The sequence below is a fragment of the Carlito syrichta genome, unplaced genomic scaffold (genome assembly GCF_000164805.1).
Source record: "Carlito syrichta isolate Samal-C Ts95f unplaced genomic scaffold, Tarsius_syrichta-2.0.1 Scaffold314849, whole genome shotgun sequence".
Classification (NCBI taxonomy): domain Eukaryota; kingdom Metazoa; phylum Chordata; class Mammalia; order Primates; family Tarsiidae; genus Carlito; species Carlito syrichta.
In genome coordinates, this window is record NW_007258945.1 from 431,469 (window position 1) to 450,757 (window position 19,289).

General features: G+C 39.7%; 1 protein-coding gene across 3 annotated transcripts in view; it reads right to left on the reverse strand.

The window, feature by feature from the left end:
• Window positions 1–15,239, reverse strand: part of TMEM244 (transmembrane protein 244) — a 30,515-nt gene extending 15,276 nt beyond the window's left edge. For all 3 annotated transcript variants that reach the window (XM_008072100.1, XM_008072102.1, XM_008072101.1), the window contains exon 1: window positions 15,062–15,239. In XM_008072100.1, the coding sequence (XP_008070291.1) occupies window positions 15,062–15,094 (33 nt within the window). In that variant the 5' untranslated portion in view covers window positions 15,095–15,239. The remainder of the gene's footprint in view (window positions 1–15,061) is intronic.
• Window positions 15,240–19,289: the final 4,050 nt, after the last annotated feature.

The following is a 19,289-nucleotide window of genomic DNA, read 5'->3' on the forward strand; positions in this document are numbered from 1 at the left end:
TTCCCAGGTACTCGGAAGGCTGAGGCGGAAGGATCGCAGGAGCCCAGCAGGTCGAGGCTGCGGTGGCCGGGAGCGGCCACTACTCTCCAGTCTAGGCAACAGAGTGAGACTCCAACTCTAAAACAAAACAAAAAGAAATGTGGAGTGTGTGCTGGTGGGAATGCAAACTAGTGCAAGCCTCTTTGGAAGACAGTGTGGCAGTTTCTGAAAGAACTAGAAATTGACCTTCCATATGACTCAGCAATTCCCCTATTGGGAATATACCCGGAGGAACTCAAATCATTCTACAAAAAAGATACCTGCACACGTATGTTTGTTGCGGCTCTATTCACAATAGCAAAAACATGGAACCAACCGTGTTGCCCATTGAAGCTGGACTGGATAAAAAAATGTGGTACATATCCACAATGGAATATTATGCAGCTGTAAAAAAGGACAAACATATGGACTTTGCAGCAACTTGGATGGATTTAGAGTTGATCATACTCAGTGATCTATTACAGAAATAAAGAACAGAGAACCGTATGTCCTCATAAGCAGACCTTGGACAATTATTATACTAGAAGAAAGAGATTGGCAGCAGTGGGAACCTGTCGGGGAGGGGATGGGATTGGCAGTTGAGGGAAACTGCCGGGGGAGGGAGGGGCACACCTCATCAACAACGGGCATACCTGCACAATCAACGTTTGTGTACCTAACCCTAAATTGTACCCCACATCTTTAAAAAAAAGAGAAATGTGGGGTGTATTTTATTTACAATTTAGCTCTACTTGGACTAGCCACATCTCAAGTGCTCAATGACCATGTGTAGTTAATGGCTACCTTGCTGGATGAACAGTTCTAGCCTCTGCCTGTCCTTCCAGCCTCAACCCCTCATTCCTGGTCCCAAACAGTTGACAGTGCATTGACTATTAATTGATGAGGGATTACTATGTGATAATCACTGTACCCATTCTCTCTCATTTTATCCACTCTTCCCTGTTCCCCCACTACAGACAGAAAAATTCTCTGAATGTAGTTAACTGTCATTTGCATTTCGCAGATTTGGAAACTGAGGCAAAAAGAAACTCCTTCCAGTTCACGTGGACTCTCTGTGTCAGGGCTCCAGACCAGATGTGTGGGAAGCCAGTGTTCCTCCTCTTAACCCAGGGTTGTCCTGCCTCCCACTGGGTGGGTTCAGAATAAAAGCATGCTAAAAAAAAAATCAACTCTAGTTCAACGTTTTCTCTTTTAAAATTATGGAAATTGGGACTTGGACTGGTTGAGTGAATAGCCCAAGGACATACCTTTATTTAGTGACAGAGTTAGGATTGGGGGGAAAAATTGTCTTGAATTACCAAAGGAAGGGCACTTAAGAATGCTGACCAAATGACTGAACATATCATTTCATCAGAATATAAATAAATATGACTATTACACTTGAGGAAAATCAAATGCATGAGAACCAGAATTTGTAAGAGTCTAGATAATTAGCTACTGCCAACATTTTTATTGTTCTTTAAAAAATGTATTTGGATCCTGATTCAACAAAGTAAAAAGAAAAAGAAAAAAAGAAACTATTGTGACATTTATGAGACCTATGGCTATTTCAATTTGATGGGATATTTAATGAAGTTAAAGAATTATTGTTAATTTCTTAAGGTGTAATAACGGTACGGTGCGTGTGTGTTTTTTTAAGTTCTTATCTTTAAAGATACATAGGAATATATTTGCAGATGAAATAAGATGATATCTGGGTTAGCTTCAAAATAAAAGGATGGGGCCAGTTTTGGTGGCTCAGCACTTTGGGAGGCTGAGGCAAGTGAATTGCCTGAGCCCGCGTGTTCGAGACCCACCTGGGCAACTTGGCAAGACCTCATCTCCACAATAAATAAATAAAAATTAGCCAGACTTGGTAGCATGCATCTGTAGTTCTTGTTCCTTGGAAGGCTGAGGCGGAGGGATCGCCAGAGCCCAGCAGGTCGAGGCTGCGGTGGCCGGGAGCGGACACTGCACTCCAGTCTGGGCGACAGAGTCAGACTCCAACTCAAAACAAAAAACAAACAAAAAAACAAAAAAATAAATAAAAGGATGGGAGAACAGTTGGAAATGTGATGAAACAAAATTGAACATGAGTTGATCATCGTGAAGCTTGGTGATGGATAAATGCAATTCATTATACCATTTTATTTAAATTGCATATGTTTAATTTTTTCATAATAATTTTTAAAGTTCTGAATACATTTATTCCATCAGTGAGCATCTTTACAAACTTTTAAAGTGAGCTTTTATTCGTGAAATTTAGAGGAACATCTTATTCCTTAGGGGCTGGGGTAAGAGGCAACCTTTGCTTAATGCCCGCATGTACAGGCATCCAGCGAGCAACTTTGCAAACTTGCCACCTTTATTCCTCATGACAACACGACCGCACAGGAAGTAGATCCATATTTATCATAAGAAAACAGACAATGGTGTTTTGCTTTCAGTGCCCCTTCGTGGTCAAGGTCTCATGACTTCTGGGGTTTACAAGTACTCTGGGCCATGGAGATGGGGCGTGCTTTGGGGGAAGCAGTTTAGGAGCAGTTGAGCAGTTGAGGACTCCACAAAGACCCAAGGACCTGAGGGCGTGTTGTTTTGTAGGTTGTTATTCAAAGACAATGAGGGGACAGCTTTGCCTGCTAACAAGGAGGAACACCCCTTCCACAGCTCCATGGCATGCTAATTGGTATTTGTCAGAGATTTGCCATCAGTCATTGGCTCACCTTCCTTTTGGCCCCAACCACAGAATATTCTAGGCAGCCTTCCCCTGTTGAATTGCAAGGTGCCCCCCACCTTGTAATCCGGTCTCCGAAGCCCCCTCCCCTGCCCCTACTTCCTCACTCTCCTCTCTTCTCCTGCTCCAAATCTGATGGGCCTTAACTAGATCCCTGGGGAGGGTATTCAAGCGCTCTCTGGTACTCTCTTTTCCGTCTATTGTGGGGGCTCATTCTGGAAGTTGAAAAAGCAAGCAAGCACCCTGAATGGTGAATGTTCCTTTTTTGCATTCCTGCTACTGCAAACTTAATTCTCCAGGACAATGCCACCTCTAGTGGAGAAACTAGTGGGAAAGAAAAACACAATACATGTCACAACAGTATCTTGTGCACATATGAAGGTCACCCCCAGGTCCTGCTCTTGCTTTTGTGTTCACCCTCCTTTTTGGTGCTCCAACCATACTTAAGTACTTTTGATTCCTGGAAAAGCCCAGTGCTGTTCCCCCTGTCTAGAATTAACTGCTCCCCTCGTTGGAATGCTAACAAACACTCGCCTTGTCAGGTCTCACCTGGCATCTCACTCCCTCCAAGAAGTTTCCCTGTCTTCTCTGTTGGGTGTCTCTAACCCTCTCTTCTGTCCCCAACATAGCTCTCATTCATCTGACTATGGGTCGTAATTGACTGTAACTGAGGATTTATAATACTCTAATAGAGATGACTATAAATGCAAATTATTTATTTAGAAAGCTTCCATCCTTTTTATTGCAATACTACTCTGAAAGTGAAATATAGCCTGCAGGTTGTGCAAATTTAAGATACGATGAATGCTTTAAAGTTGCTTTCAAAACACTGTCTGCAACAATCGGTCTTTCGTTTGTCATCTTTTATGAGAAATACAGGGGGCGCCAAAAATGTATACGCGTTTTAAGAGATGTTGTCTATAGATTACTTTTCAAAGTTGAATTAAATGACAGAAACAACGTGCAGTATGACATTCACTCAACCAAGCTTCTGCCATTGTATTTGACTCTCCGTGTGTGTCACATGGTGATGCTAGCATTCATTCGATTAACGTCATCTTCTGAGGGAACATCATACTTAAAATGTGTATACATTTTTGGGGCACCCTATGTATTTCTTTCTTTCTTTTTTTTTTGCATCAGAGTTTCACTCTGTCGCCCAGGTTGGAGTGCAGTGGCATGCACACGGCCACTGCAGCCTCGACCTGCTGGGCTCAGGCAATCCTTCTGCCTCAGCCTTCCAAGTAGCAAGAACTACAGGCATGCACCACCATGCCTGGCTAATTTTTTGATGTATTGTAGAGATGAGGTCTCACCAAGTTGCCCAGGCTGGTCTCGAACTCCTGGGCTCAGGCAATCCTTTCACCTCCGTCTCCCAAAGTGCTGGGATTATAGGCATGAGCCACTGTGCCCAGTGCTAAAAATATTTTGATGCCAGCCTTCCTTCCACTGTCCTAAACAATAAGCCATTTATTAATAAATTGAAATTAAGCATGGACTACACCTACATAAAAAGGAATAGAGAAAAGTTCCATTAATTTGAGGTTTCAGAACCACCCCAAACCAAGAACAGTATCTTTGTTAGGGCTGGGCTGGAACCTGGCCAGGGTATGAGTATGTATAGTTGGCATCCCTGATGACTGGGAGGTTCAGTGGTCCCTGACTGCCCCAACAACATGCCTCACGCGACTGTCTTTCCAGTTTCTACACTGGCTTGACTGGGCATAATTTAAAAAGAATAAACTCATATCCATTCCATTCTCCTGGAGTTGATAGCCACCCCTCTTCATTTACCTCTTGAATTTTTCTTGTTGTTGGATTTAGTAACACCCCAATGGGGTGTTTTCCACGTATTGTTTTATGGTTCTTTAAGTAATTGCTAAATCTACTTGTTCTATGCTACTTACCCCATTTTATCTAAGAAAGAACTGGGAGGGAAGACGTATTCCCTAATGTGTGTGTAGTATCTGGTGTGGCTCACTTCTGCCACTTGGTAGGCATGCAAAGAATATAAAAAGTACATGGCTTTATAGGATTGATAGAAGCAAGGTTCAATATACGGATTTTAAAAATTTACTAAGGGTTTATCAGGGCATAACCCATTGTTAGTCGAGAAACATCTATGTGAGGGTGAAACTACCTAACGGAAGCGAGATAACCTAGGTCAGAAAGACAGAAGCTCTTAGTAAGAATCATAGTGGTTCATACTCTTCATATTCAATAGCAGAATACATGTCCTTTAAGTGGTTCTCAAATTTTTTTCTTCTGAACCACAGTAACTGCATTTTAACAAACCTCTCAGGTAGTTACCCTGTAAAGACCTAGGGAGCATATGGGTGCTGGTCTAGGCGATAAGCAGAAACCCAGGCTTCTCCTAGAGTTATCCCTCAGGCAGGAATTCTAATTGAGAATTGGATTGACAGCCGGAAGATCTTGGCTCCTAAGCTAAATGTGCAAGAGACATAGTTCCAATTGAAACAGGCAAACATATTCTTTTACTTCACTAACAAGTACACTAAAACAACAATGGGATGCCATTGTTCTTCTACCAAGTTAGCCAAGATATGTTTCTTCCTTTAAAAATGAATATCGTATTCTGGCAAAGGAAATAGACATTGCTTTAGACTGCTAGTATTAGTGGAATTTAGTCCAAGGATCTTAAAAGGCATTTCGATCTGTATTTTTTTTTCACCTTTAAATTTTTTATTTTAAAATTGTGGGGTACAATTCAGGGTCAGATCTACAAATATTCATTGTGCAGGCACCCTTGTTGATGAGGTGTGCCCCATCCTCCCGGGCAGTTTCCCGCTCCTGCCAATCCCACTTCCTCACCACACCACGACCCCGCAGTTTTCCACTACTGTCAATCCTTTTCTTACAGTATTAGGATAGTTGTTCAAGGACCGCTTATGAGTGAGAACATGTGATACTCAGTTCTTTGATTCTGTGAAAGATCACTCAGTATTATAGACTCTAAGTCCATCCAGGTTGCTGCGAAGTTCATGATTTTGTTCTTTTTATGACTGCGTAATATTCCATTGTGTAGATGTACCTCAATCTGTATTTTTGAAAGTGTGATTCTGAACATAAAATATGTATTTCTGGTAGGAAACAGAAAAAGTCTTAATGATGCTTGTCTTTACATGGTGAAATCATGGGTGATTTCTCCCCATGTTGTATTTTATAATTTTTTAATGAGAAAAAGAGAGAGACAGTCTCTAACAATTAAAGTTTGCATGACTTCAGGCAAGTTACCTTAAATAACATTTTAATCTACAAAATAAGTGGTGGTTTTAGCCTTTTTTGGTTTATTTTCTTTTTTGAATATGTAATATATATATATGGAGTATATAGAAAAATGCACATATTCACAAATACATCAAAAAATTCTGTGTAATTTCAGCGTTTTCACAAAAGCTCTGAAGCTCATCCCATAGATCCCAGATTAAGAATCTCTAATCTTAAAGGACAATTCCAACTCTAACTACATCGGTACCATGTAGAGTGCTTTTAAAAGAGATTATCCCTATCTTCATTAAGAATTGAAAAAAGCATCAGTTGGTCAGGTGTGGTGGGTCATGCCTGTAATCCTAGCGCTTTGTAAAACCAACGTAGGAGGACAACTTGGCCCAGGAGTAGGAGACCAACCTGTGCAACATAGTGAGACCCTGTCTCTACAATTTTTTTTTAATTCTCTGGTTACTGTGGCACGTGCCTGTAGTCCTAGCTACTCAAGAGGCTGAGGCGGGAGGATTGCTTGAGCCCAGGAGTTTGAAGTTGCAATGAGCTATGATCATGCAACTGCACTCTAGCCTGAGTGACAGAGCAAGACCCTGTCGAGAGAGAGAGAGAGAGAGAGAGAGAGAGAGAAAGTTTCAACCTACTGAGAAGCTGCAAGCTGTGTCATATTATGTGTAGACTAGCATTTTCAATTATATTTCAAATGTCAATATGTTCATTAGGCCTCTTCAAGTTGTAGAGAACAGAGAGCTCACCCTCTTAATGGGATAATAGGAAAAAATTCAGAATCAATTAAGGAAACTGTCTCAGCAGGTACTCAGCTCCACTTTGCCACCATTCAGGATCCACAATGACTCAGTTAAGCACAGAGTGACCTGACCGCCACTGCAATAATCTTCCATGCTAGGGCTAAACACTTCCAGTCTCCATTTTGTTTCTCTTTGCTTCTTCTTCCAACTCTACTACCCAGCTAAACAGCTCTCTTTCTTATGCAGATACACAAGAGGGAATTTGATTAGATAAACCAGTCAGAATCTGGCATGTGGCACCATGTTGGATAGAGTTCTGTCAACAGGTGCTGAGGGACAGTTCAGTGAACTGGCCCTCACTAAACCAGAGATGGTGGTCAGATGAATGTCCTTTTTTTTTTTTGAGTTGGAGTCTCACTCTTGTCGCCCAGGCTGGAGTGCAGTGGCACATTCATGGCCACCACAACCTACTAGGCTTAGGCAATCCTTCCACCTCAGTCTTCTAAGTAGCTGGAACTACAGATGCACACTACCATGCCCAACTGGTTTTTGTGATTTATTGTAGAGACAAGGTCTCACCAATTTGCCGAGGCTACTCCGGACTCAGGCAATCCTCTTGCCTCAGCCTCCCAAAGTGCTGAGCCACCGTGCCCAGCCCAGATGAACGTCTCTAAAGCAAACAGGAGTGTCCACATTAAAATCCTACAAAGCATGCATGGTGGTCTTTTTAAAAGACCAAAAAATGGATAGCACCCAGAAAACTCATAAACATCTAGAGTAATCAGCAGGCCTTGGGCAAATTTGCTGCTGTTAAACTATTAGTAAGACAAACGTTGGGAAAACAAGTTCAGTTCTGGCTCCATTGAATCTAAAAACATCACACTGGTTTATGAGAATTGGAGGGATCTGGGAGGTGGGGGAAGGTGAAGGATATTTTGTTTTCAGCTCTTAGGTAGCAGTTTTCAGTCCGTTCAGGACTTTGCAGTTCCTTCCCCAAACTGTCAAGTTTAAAAATGTCTAAAACATTTTAGGAACCCAGTTTTCTTTTTGATTTTCTAAACTGTGGCTATCATGGAGATCATATATGGTCATGAATTTAATCCCCCAAATATTCAGCACTAAACATAAAAATATAAACAAATCTGACCATTGAACTATTAGATATTGTGGAAAGTTTGGAAAACATAAAAGCATGAAAAAATGAGAATTACGCATAATCTCACTACTCAGAAAGTAGTACTTGATCCATTATTCAAACAAACTTAAGTTAAATTGCTATTAAACAACTATTAGGTTCTTTTGATCAATATCTATAGCTTCCAGAGATGAGAAGTAGCAGGGTTTTATGTCTCTATTTTCCTTGATCAGTCTCTAAAATATAAATGTGCTAATAAGTGTCTGTTTTTAGATGCTGGAATCAGGGATATTTCTTTCTCTCTTTTCTGTAACTTATGAATTTCTGATGTAAGAAGATGAAGATCGGGTTTTTTGTTGTATAATACAATGATAGAAAATTCTTTTTTTTTTTTTTTGAAGCAGGTTCTCACTCTGTCACTCAGGCTAGAGTGCAGTGGCATGATCACAGCTCACCACAACCTTGAACTCCTGGACTCAAGTGATCCTCCTGCCTCAACCTCCAGAGTGGCTGGGACTACAAGTATGCACCACCATGCCTAGCTTTTTTTTTTTTTTTCTAAATTTTTTGTAGAGCTTGGTTTTACTACATTACCCAGTCTGGTCTTGAACTCCTGGCCTCAAATGATCCTCCCACCTCAGCCTCCCAAAATGCTAGGATTACAGGCATGAGCCAACATGCCCAGCCAATAATATCAAACTCTGCTTAAAATTGTGCCAAATGTACGAGCATTTACTAGCAAATAAACACAAAAATATTTGTATGATCTCGAAAACTTGGAAAAGTCTCATCCTCTGCATTGTAGCACTTGAACATCCACTTTGAGTTTGTTGCATTTACATCCTAAAGCCAGGAGCAGGCACCCTGACCAGATGAGTTAACAGATTTCTCCATGAAGTAGGAAAACAATACAAGAACATGGTGTTCTGATCTGGAATGCTTCTCTGATGGAATTTAGGTAACTGGGCTTTCCAGATTTTTACATTATGTTCACGTAAGGATAGTGAGGTCTGCTCAGTTTTGCAAAACTCATTTCACCAGTGGAAAAATATCCACTTGTTTCTGATACTCATTAACAAAGCCCCTGGTACAATTTTCAATAACAATTTTGTGAATTTCCTGAGCACTTCAAGTGTGGATTCTTGAGAAGGGTATTTCGGATACTAACCAACAGCCCCTGGGGTGTAAATCAACATTAATTCATGTACATATATCTATATTAAAGTATTTTGTTTTTTGACAAAAATATATTTTTGAAAGCAGATCTGACTGGACACAGTGGCTCATGCATGGAATTCCAGCAGCTTGAGAGTTTGATTGCTTGAACCCAGGAGTTTGAGACCTGCCTAGGCAACATAGTAAAAATTAGCAGCGTGCAGTGTCACATGCCTGTCGTTCCATTTACTTGGGGGGCTAAAGTGGAGGCTGAGGTGAAAGGATCACCTAAGCCCAGGAGGTCAAGGCTTCAGTGAGCCATGATTGTGCCACTGCACTCCAGCCTGGGTGACAGAGTGAGAATCTGACTAAAAAATAAGTAAAAAAGTAGATCTTTTTTATATTAATATTCACTTTTCCCCCTTTAAATATCTTAAAATTTGACAACAGCTTTTGCAAAAAGATGACTAGGTATCATGTGTAAAGCTCATGTCAAACTGTAACCCATTTATTCTCCATGGCAGAAAATGAAGACAATATTTTCAAGGAACTTAAATATTTTCCCCACATTCCAACAAGAGCAAGGACATTCTCCTAAATAACCACAAAACAATAATCAACACACAAGAAATTTTACCTGGATATAAAATATTTGTATAGAGCCCATATTCAAATATTCCCAATCTAAGAATCCTAGAATCAATTGTAGACAATCAAATTTTCTTTTTTTGTTTTTTTTGAGTTAGAGTCTCACTCTGTCGCCCAGACTGGAGTGCAGTGGCCACTCCTGGCCACCCGCAGCCTTGACCTGCTGGGCTTCGGCGATCCTTCTGCCTCAGCTTTCCAAGGAGCTGGAACTACAGGCGTGTGCTTCCACACCCGGCTAGTTTTTTGATTTATTGTAGAGATGAGGCCTCGCCAAGTTGCCCAGGCGGGTCTTGAACCCCCGGGCTCAGGCAATCCACTCACCTCAGCCTCCCAAGGCACGGGATTACAGGCTGAGCCACTGAGCCCGGCGACAATCAAATTTTCAGACACTACATTTGGTTGTCATCTCTCTTTAGTGTCATACTCTAAATTTGTCTAATGGTTTCTTCTTGATTAGATTCTTTGAAGAGGAATTCTACAAAGGTAATATTGTGTGTTTCCCCTTGGATCTTATGAAGAGACGTGATACGACTTTGTCACACAGTTAGCGATGGTCAGCTTGATAGCTTGGTAAAGGTGATATTTGCCAGATCGCCCTATCTTGATTGTACTGTTTATCCTTTGTAATTAATAAGCAATTTGTGGAGTGGTCCCTAAGACTGTATAAATATCCTGTTCCCCTAAAACTTTTTACCCAATGGTTTTAGCATCCATTGATATATCTTGTCTGAATCAATTATTTACATTGGTGTTGTAAACTGATGACTTTTCTCATTTAAAGAGATTTTCTTTCTTACCCTTGAACTTAGGCACCTATTTATGAATTTATTTTTGGTAACTTGTGGTCTTTTTATTTTCTACATGTCATAAACCATTAATATCATGATTCTTTTTGATGCTAAAAATGTCCCGAACTTGAACAGTTTGAGCACCTACAAGACATTACCTTCTTATATCCCCAACATTTTTTTGTATTTCCTTGCTTCCTCACATTCCAGTGAGATACTACCTTTTTCATTATTATATTTTCATATGCACTTTTGTCTATCTATGAGTTTTATATTCTCTTCCATTGATGTGTTTTTCTATCTATTTATGGACTGATACCACACTGTCTTAATTATAGGAGCTTTATTGTATGTTTTAATATCTGGCATGGCATTTGTTAGAAGAGAGAGCTCATGTTGTGTTCTTACCACACACACACACACACACCCATCAAAGGGGCACAAGGAAACTTTTGGAGGTGGACGAATACGCCTATCACTTTGATTATCATGATGGTTTTATAGGTGTTTGCAAATGTCCAAACTTATCAACCTGTATACATGAAATATGTGAAATTTTTGATATCAATGTATTTCTCAATAAAGCTGTTAACACACTCATGATTGGCAAGTTTTTCGCTTTCCTAATACTGAGAGCAGGTGAAAAGAAAAATCTGAAGCTGGTTGCCATAAACTTCTGTTGTTAAGCACAAGTGAAATGGTCTTTCCTAAATTTTCACCTTTTTCACAATACAGCTGAAAATTGCAGACATCCAGTATTTGCCTCACACACCACTCTGACTAGCATTCTGCACTCTGTATTTTTATTCAGATTATAAACCCGAAAAGACAGTCTTCCACAATGAGGCAAATTCATATCAGCAGCCACCAGGAACATAATTTGGAATGACATAAATTCAGATCAGTGACCGTGAATGAGTTAAAATATCTGCTAAGGTTAGTTACCTCTAATTTTCCTTTTTTATAGAGTTCTCATAGCTATTTTTATATTTATTTTTCCATATAAACTTCAAAATTTACTTGACTAGCTCCATAAAAAACATTATTCTATTGCGATTGCACTAAATGTATTATTAAGATGGTAATACATGATAGCTTTATAATATTTTCTTGTGCTATCCACAAACAAGAAAAGTCTAATTCAAGCCTACTTTTGATCTCTCAGGAGTATTTTAATTTTTCCACTTATAGATTTTACACACTTCCAGTTAACTTTATGATTAAGTAAATTATCTTTTTGCCACTAATGTAACAGATGTTTTTCCAACTAGCCATTGTTTGTGTATAGAAAGACTTCTGAGTTTTGTATTTTAACTTAATAGTCTTTTACCTTACTTTTTTATTGTTTGTGTTAGTATTTTCATTGATTGCCTTGGATTTTCTAGATATGCTACAATAGCATCTGTAAATGAAGATAGTTTCACTTCTATTCCAATTCTTATGACTCTTTTGTTTATCTTGGTTCACTTGAGTTGACTAGTACCACTAACATATTTTTAAATAGTAGCGGAGTTAGTATCTTTGTCTTGTTCTTGGCCTTTCTATGAGGACCTCTAGTATTCTCCATTAAGTAACATCCTACAGTTAGGACAGTGTGTGTGTGTGTGTGTGTGTGTGTGTGTGTGTGTGTGTGTGTGTGTAGTTATAGATATATTAACACTGAAAAAGGAATAATCAGTTCCTGTTTTATTTAGTGTTTTAATCAGGAATGGTTGTCAATTTTTGTAAAAGGCAGTTTCAGCATCTATGAAGATGATCATATGATTTTCTACTTAGAGTTACAAACATGGAAAGTCATGTTTGTAGATTAATATGGAACCACCCTTACATTTTTGGAATAAATATGACTTTTTCATGATATTTTATTTTAATGATGAACTCTTGGGTTGTGTTTGCTAGTATTTTGTTTCTATTTTAATTTCCATATTCATAAGTAAGATTGATGTATAGTTTTTTTTTTTGCACTATCTGTGTAAACTTTAGATGATAATGCAATTCTTGTTCCATAAAAATATGCAATTCTTTTTCCATAAAAATATCTTGTGGCTTTTCTATACTCAGAAATGATTTAAATAGCATTTGGAAATATAAGATCTTTGACAATTTAGGAGAATTCCTCTGTGAAATCTGGTCTTGGTCCTTTTATAATAACCTTCTTCATTTATCCTATGAAAACTGGAAGCCCTCATGTGATTTTGTAAAGCAAAATGTTCCTGTTACCTAAAATAGCTTTACTTTCCTTTACAGAGCTTAAAGTTATATATTCTCAGGGTCTGCCCATGCGTAATCTTCTACCCCAATCCCAATTCCAGCATAGAATCAGTCCCTTACTTTATTATATTTGCTTTCATAGTTTTATGCATATGTCAGGTCACCTTTGTGTTGTAACACACTTGTTTACAGAGACGCTCATTTCTCCAGCCTTTCAAAACAGAGACACTGATTTAATCACACTTAATACTTCAGTCTCCAAAATATTGGTTAGCCCTAATATTGGTATGCAATAAATATATTTTAAATAATAAATTACGGAAGGAAGAAAAAAATGATAAGAGACCAGTCCAGTAGCAACCGTAGTCTCTTAAAGAATATGGATTCTAGATCGAGTACACCGGGGTGTCTCCACCAGTTCCTCACTGGCAAGGGTGTGATATTGGCTGGTTACTTTCTGAGTTTTGTTCTCCTCACCTGTAAAAGATGGGTAAACTTTCATAGAGGTTTTGTATTCAGAACATGTGTAAAACTCCAAGCATTAAGTATGCATGTGCTCCACAGATATCTCTTTCCCTTCCACTCCTCCCTATGGGAAAGCCTGCGTTTTAGTTTTTTGGACAATTCTAGAGAAATCGAGATAGGGCTCTCCCGTCTGTAGGGTCACAGTCCAGGATGCAGCCTTCTGACATCCGCTTCCTCTGAAATTGCCAGTATGGATGAAACTTTTCAGCTCAGGTGAACAACTCCGAGGAAACACAGGGATATATTGTACCTCGAGACCTTCACCCATATTTGTTTTACAGTGGAAAGTTTACATTAGTTTAATGTAGTTAGGAAACTCGTGGGGGACCAGAGTCGAATGCATTGTCTTCTGAACAACAGTTCAGCAGTCTGAATACCTGGGCTTTCTTCCCAGTTCTTGTGCTATTTCCCCAGTCAGCCAACTAATTAAATGGCCTTTGGCCATGACTCTTTCCCTTGAGTCAGCTTTTCTCTCATTTAAAGTGTAGAGATAGGGGGATTTAATTAGCCCAATGCCTGGCACACAGCAAGCACCCAATAAATGTTTATTGAGTCTCAGAGTTATCTTTAGATGAAGGTCACTTTGCTATTACTATTAATTTATGAACATATCAGTAATTCTTGCCCTGATAATATCAACAATGAACAAGAACTTGAAAGAGAAGTTCACTCATAATTTACAGGGTTGTATCATGAGAATTCAGATTTCCAACAACCCACCTATTTTGGCTGTATTCACGATGGGTCTAATGTTCTCAGGCCGTGATTTTACACATAAAGCTGTGATTTTAAACAGTGAAGATCTGCAGAAGTTATCTGGATTTTTCTCCTGCAATACGTGTGCATGTGCGTGCGTGTATGTGTGTGTGTGTGTAAGCCTGAACTAAATATAGAGCCCTTTTCTTTGTGTAAGCTACTTAAGAGAAAGGATATTATCTTTTTAATTTTTATCTCTCCAGCAGAAGTTATTATTGCTAGTCGAATCCCAGAACTGAATATAAATTATGAACAGCTTAAAATCTCCTTAAAAATAAGTTTTTAAAAAAATCGTCCCTGAAATAATGTTTTTACTGACCTTGGACATTTTTCTTAGGTGTTACCACGCTCAACATTTCTTCCTGATGACATATGTGGTGATGATGGCAGGGTGCAGAAAAAGCTTGAGGAAATACACAGAGTGCTGATATTTTACTAAAATGAATGTAGCCCTAATTCGTAATCAGAATTTAATTTTTAAGTAAAAACCTGATTTTCCACTGTCATTCCCTTAAGCCTGGCTCGTTATGGGCCCAAAGCCTGTGTGAATTTACACAGCTGCTTTAAGGCTTTGCGTATTTCCTTGTTTGAGGTTCTTTGATTTTTTCTTAAAGGGGTATTTTTACACTGAAGTAAAACACAACTATTAACGCTAGCCTCAGGGGAAAAAGAAACTAACAAGCCTACAGCTTAAAATGTTTCAATACTTTGCCTTTAAACTCTTGCACACCCATTAGAAATCACAAAAATAAAAGCCACTCACTGCAAAAAGAAAAAAAAAAAAGATTGAGCACCAACTGTCAGGAGTTCAGAAAACCACACAGACGTGCAGGTGTGACTACCAGAGCTGACTTCTGAGTAAAATGGTGCCTTCTCAGCAGCCACTGTTTCAGTGTTTTAGGATCCTTCCTCGGGGACGGGCACCCCTCTATGGCCACGTCACCACAAGATGCAAGGCGGGCGGCAGAACGTTTTCTGTGGGGTACCCAGCCAAAAAGTGAAACAAGTTGCCCACTGACAGAGGCCATTTATAGCAGGCATTCATTTACACGAGCACTAGGCAGCGGCTGAAAGGCAATGCAAGGAAGTCATTTCTCTTTACCTTGCTGGGAGCAACGCTGATCCGGAGAGCCATGTACACATCCTAGGTCAAGGAGGTGATGAAAGCCCCACTCCTTATATCGACGACATCTGGAAGAACAGACAGTTGTCACTGTGAGCTTTCCAATTACTCCTGGAGACTAAGTGTGAGACGCAGTAGTGCAGGATGATTGGATTACACAAAACGAGACAGAAGCCATCTGTGAGCCATGCGTAAGCTGCTGAGTGCCAAAATGAACATCCTTATTAGACGACTGAGCTCTCATCCCATTTGTAGTTTGGTCACATTTGAAGGATGAGTTGATCGTTTTTAGACAGTGCTGCAAATAGGCCGGGACTTGGAATTCTCCCTGGCTGAATGAGTAATTCCTGTCTCATACTTAAATTAGCACCATGGGTTTGTAGCGAGGAGGTCTGGAGACTGTCTCCCAAGGATGCCGCTGCATCCGTGTTGAAGCATGGTCTGTCTTCCCTGTTTCCTTCGCACGGGCCGCAGACTTCTGGGAAAAGAAGTCGTTAGTCCCATTCACATCATGGCAAAGAAATAGAAACATTCTGACTTTACATTAGGAAGCAAAAGGGTTCCCATGCTCTAAAATAGTGGCCACGATGCAGTCGGTGGAATGTCTTCAAGAACTGCTGGCAGCCGGGCTGGGTGGCTCAGCCTATAATCCCGTGCCTTGGGAGGCTGAGGGGAGTGGATGGCCTGAGCCCGCGGGTTCGAGACCCGCCTGGGCAGCGAGACCTCATCTCTGCAATAAATCAAAAAAATCAGCCGGGCGTGGTGGCGCGTGCCTGTAATTCCGGCTACTTGGGAGGCTGAGGCGGAAGGATGGCCGGAGCCCAGCAGGTCGAGGCTGCGGTGGCCGGGAGCGGCCACTGCCCTCCAGTCTGGGCGACCGAGTGAGACCCCAACTCAAAAAAATAAAAATAAAAATAAAAAAAGAACTGCTGGGATGCAGTAGAGCTCTGTGCCACTCCGTGCCCCTAGGCTCCAGGAGCAGCCCTTCATTTACCAAAGTTCATCCCCTCATCATTTGTCTGTCACCAACTTCAGATGGGAGTTTAGCTTTGCCCCGCAATCCTTCTCCCATCAAAACATCTCCTGAGCCTCCATCAAGGGCACATGCTGAATACCTGCCCCCATACATCAAAGCTTGGGTCTGGTGAAGGTGAAAAGAGTGTCTTCAGCAAGTCCAGGGCCTGGTAGTCTGCATCCAGATGTGCTATTGAATTTGACATTCATAATGCACATTAACAACCCTGTCAATGCTCTTTTGTTAACATATCTTAGATGCTTCCTTTAATACGTGGTTGTCTGTCCTGGGATTATATTGGGAGTTCTTGCAAAGAAAGGCTCTTCTGCCTGTCAGGAACTTTGTAACAGCTCCCAGTGTCTGCTTCAGATTTTGGCTCCTGGTAGACCCTCAGTAAATGTTGATTAACTGTCCAAATGGCATGCCTTGTCCTGTTTGAGACAGCAACAGGCCGACATTTCTCCCTAACGAAGGCAGGTTGAGCTCAAAGCCCAGGATAGACAAAGGATTGGGTCCTACTTTCTCTACTCCGAATACTCAGTGTGCAACACAGATTCCGTCTGAATTGTGCAGGTGAATAGTAACTACCCAAAGTGTATCCTCTTAGGAAGTTGGCACTATGCTCATTTTATTTCAACCACTCTACTGCATAAGATATTTAAAAGAAGTATTTTTCTAGAATTACACTGGAAAAAATTAGATAGCCAATAGAGTATATTGGGTGGAGATTGTGTGTGCATGTGTGTATATGCATGTGTATTTACATCTACAGTAGGCATCTTTTTTCAGTCAGTGGTACCACATTGGATTTTTGCATGATTTTTATTTTTTATTAGAGATGAGGTCTCACTCTGTTGCCCAAGCTGATCTTGAACTTCTGGGATCAAATGATCCTCCTGCTTCGGCTTCCTAAGTGCGGGGATTACAGCTATGTGCCACCATGCTCAGCCAATGCATCATTTTAAAAACTACTACTATGATCTATTGTAAGAGTAGGGCACGATAAACACACAAACACACACACACACACACACACACACACACACACACGCGTCATTCAACAGTTTCAATTCTGTTTTCCAAGTTTGTCATTAGAGTGACAAAACATATATATGTGTACATTTTCTATGTGTGTGTGTGTGTGTGTGTGTGTGTGTGTGTGTGTGTCTGTGTGTATTCATTCAGCACACTGATATTAAGGAATAAAATACATAAGACCCTTTATATTCTTGAGTTCTGAATTGTGCTTCTTGACATTTCATCACGTTTTAAAGTATTTTCAGTCCCTCTGTATAATTTGTATCCAGAGTTCTTCTTTGTTAAAAACTAACTGAGCTATCTCTTTTATGGTGGAGACATTCAGAAGCTTCAAGTATTAAAGAAATATTTGCACGATAATAGTACATGATTTATCATTTATTCCTGATAAAATCAGAGAAGAAAATGAGTTCAGATCCACAATTACTCATCTTTAATCCCTGAGCCAGATATGTTTCCAAATTCAGAAAATTTTGTATTTTAGTCAGATAATAGGGTCCATATAATATATATGTCATGCTCGGGGGCCTCTAGAACTTTACTCTGTACTCAGACATTGTTTGAGCAGAAAAATGTGTTTTTTATTTACCACAAGTAGGATAAATAAAAGCTAAATAATTTTATGTCGATTTGGCTTTGCCACCAAATTAATTCAGGTCAGGTAAATTTCTGCTACCTAAGAGCTATAAGAATAATTTTCACAGCTTTTGAGATAAAATAGTTTTCATGGATAAAAATTGTGGAAAAGTACAGATTTAATCATAAAAATCTATAGATTGATGTTTATGACAGGACTCCCATTAAATTAACTTAAATCTGGCCTAAAGTTGCCTCTATACATAGCAAACTGCAACCTAAGTATGTAAACAAACTTGCAACATTATTAAGAGTACACTCTTGCAATAATTGGGTGAGCCCCAGCCAATCACAGCAGCTGAGCTTCAGCCAATCACAGGCTGCCAACAGATCAGAGTATGTCCATATTAGGCAAATGCCGAGCTGTCACCAATCAGGCTCTTTCTATATGGCATTTCCTTGTTCTGTCTATAATTAACTGCCTGCCTGCGGTGTTGGGTGGAGCTCTCTGGCCCTTTCCTGGTTCTGGGGGTAGCCCAATTCTTGAATCCTTCTTTACTGAAGTAAACTCTGTTAAATTTAATTTGTCTCAAGTTCTTCTTTTAACATCCAAAATACAATTTAAAATGATATGGAAAGACAAAGAGCTGCTTCAATGAAGTCAAATTATCCCTAAGAAATCAAATAGTAAAATATATTTGTCCCCAGTTTCAGGATAAAGTAAAGCAGTTTCCCTAAATGCTTTCTGCTTCTTCTTTTATAGCTGGCTTTGCTTTGGAATCATGGTGGTGTATATTTTTAGTTTTACTGATTGTCTCTAGCCCATTTCACCCTTTCAGGACCTTCTACCACATCTTTTGTTCACTGCCTTTTTGAAATTAAAATATTCTACAGGATATCGCTAAATCATAAAAAAATAAGAACAAGCTGACTCTTTTATTTTAGGGAACTGTGGAAATAATGATCAAGTTAGTGTAATTGTTTTTCTTTTTTCTGTTCACAGCTTAATGGAGTTTCCTTTAGGTTTAAGCCCATGTTAAAGAGAAGATATATGTGTCCGCAAATAAGTACATCCTGATTGCATCGTTTCAGATTTGTTGAGTAATAAATTGTGTCTTGAAAGGTAAAATCACAAGAGAAGGGAGTGCCCTAGGTGGTAATGGCACAGCATCAAAAAACAGTTGGTATGGATAGCTAGTTATGATTCTCCAAACCCTTTTTAGATGGCAATTTTCTTTTTCTTTTTATTTTTTTATTAATCAATATTTTTTATTATGGTTTTGTGGGGTACAGTTAAGAGTTAGGTGTACAATTACGTTTCATTCAGGCACCCTGTTGATAAGAGGTGTTTTCCCATCCCCAGACAGAAATTTGCTACTGTTAATCCCATCCCCCTCCCCCCCATTAGATGGCAATTTTCATAATCCCTCTCATAAACCTAATCAAGGGCTACTAATAACTGCAAAGGTGGACATGGGTTTCAGTACCTCATTTTACCTACTTTTGGGTCACTTAACCATATGCTGCATCTCATCGTAGGTATTATAGAGCAGAGAAACACTAAGACTACATGGATAA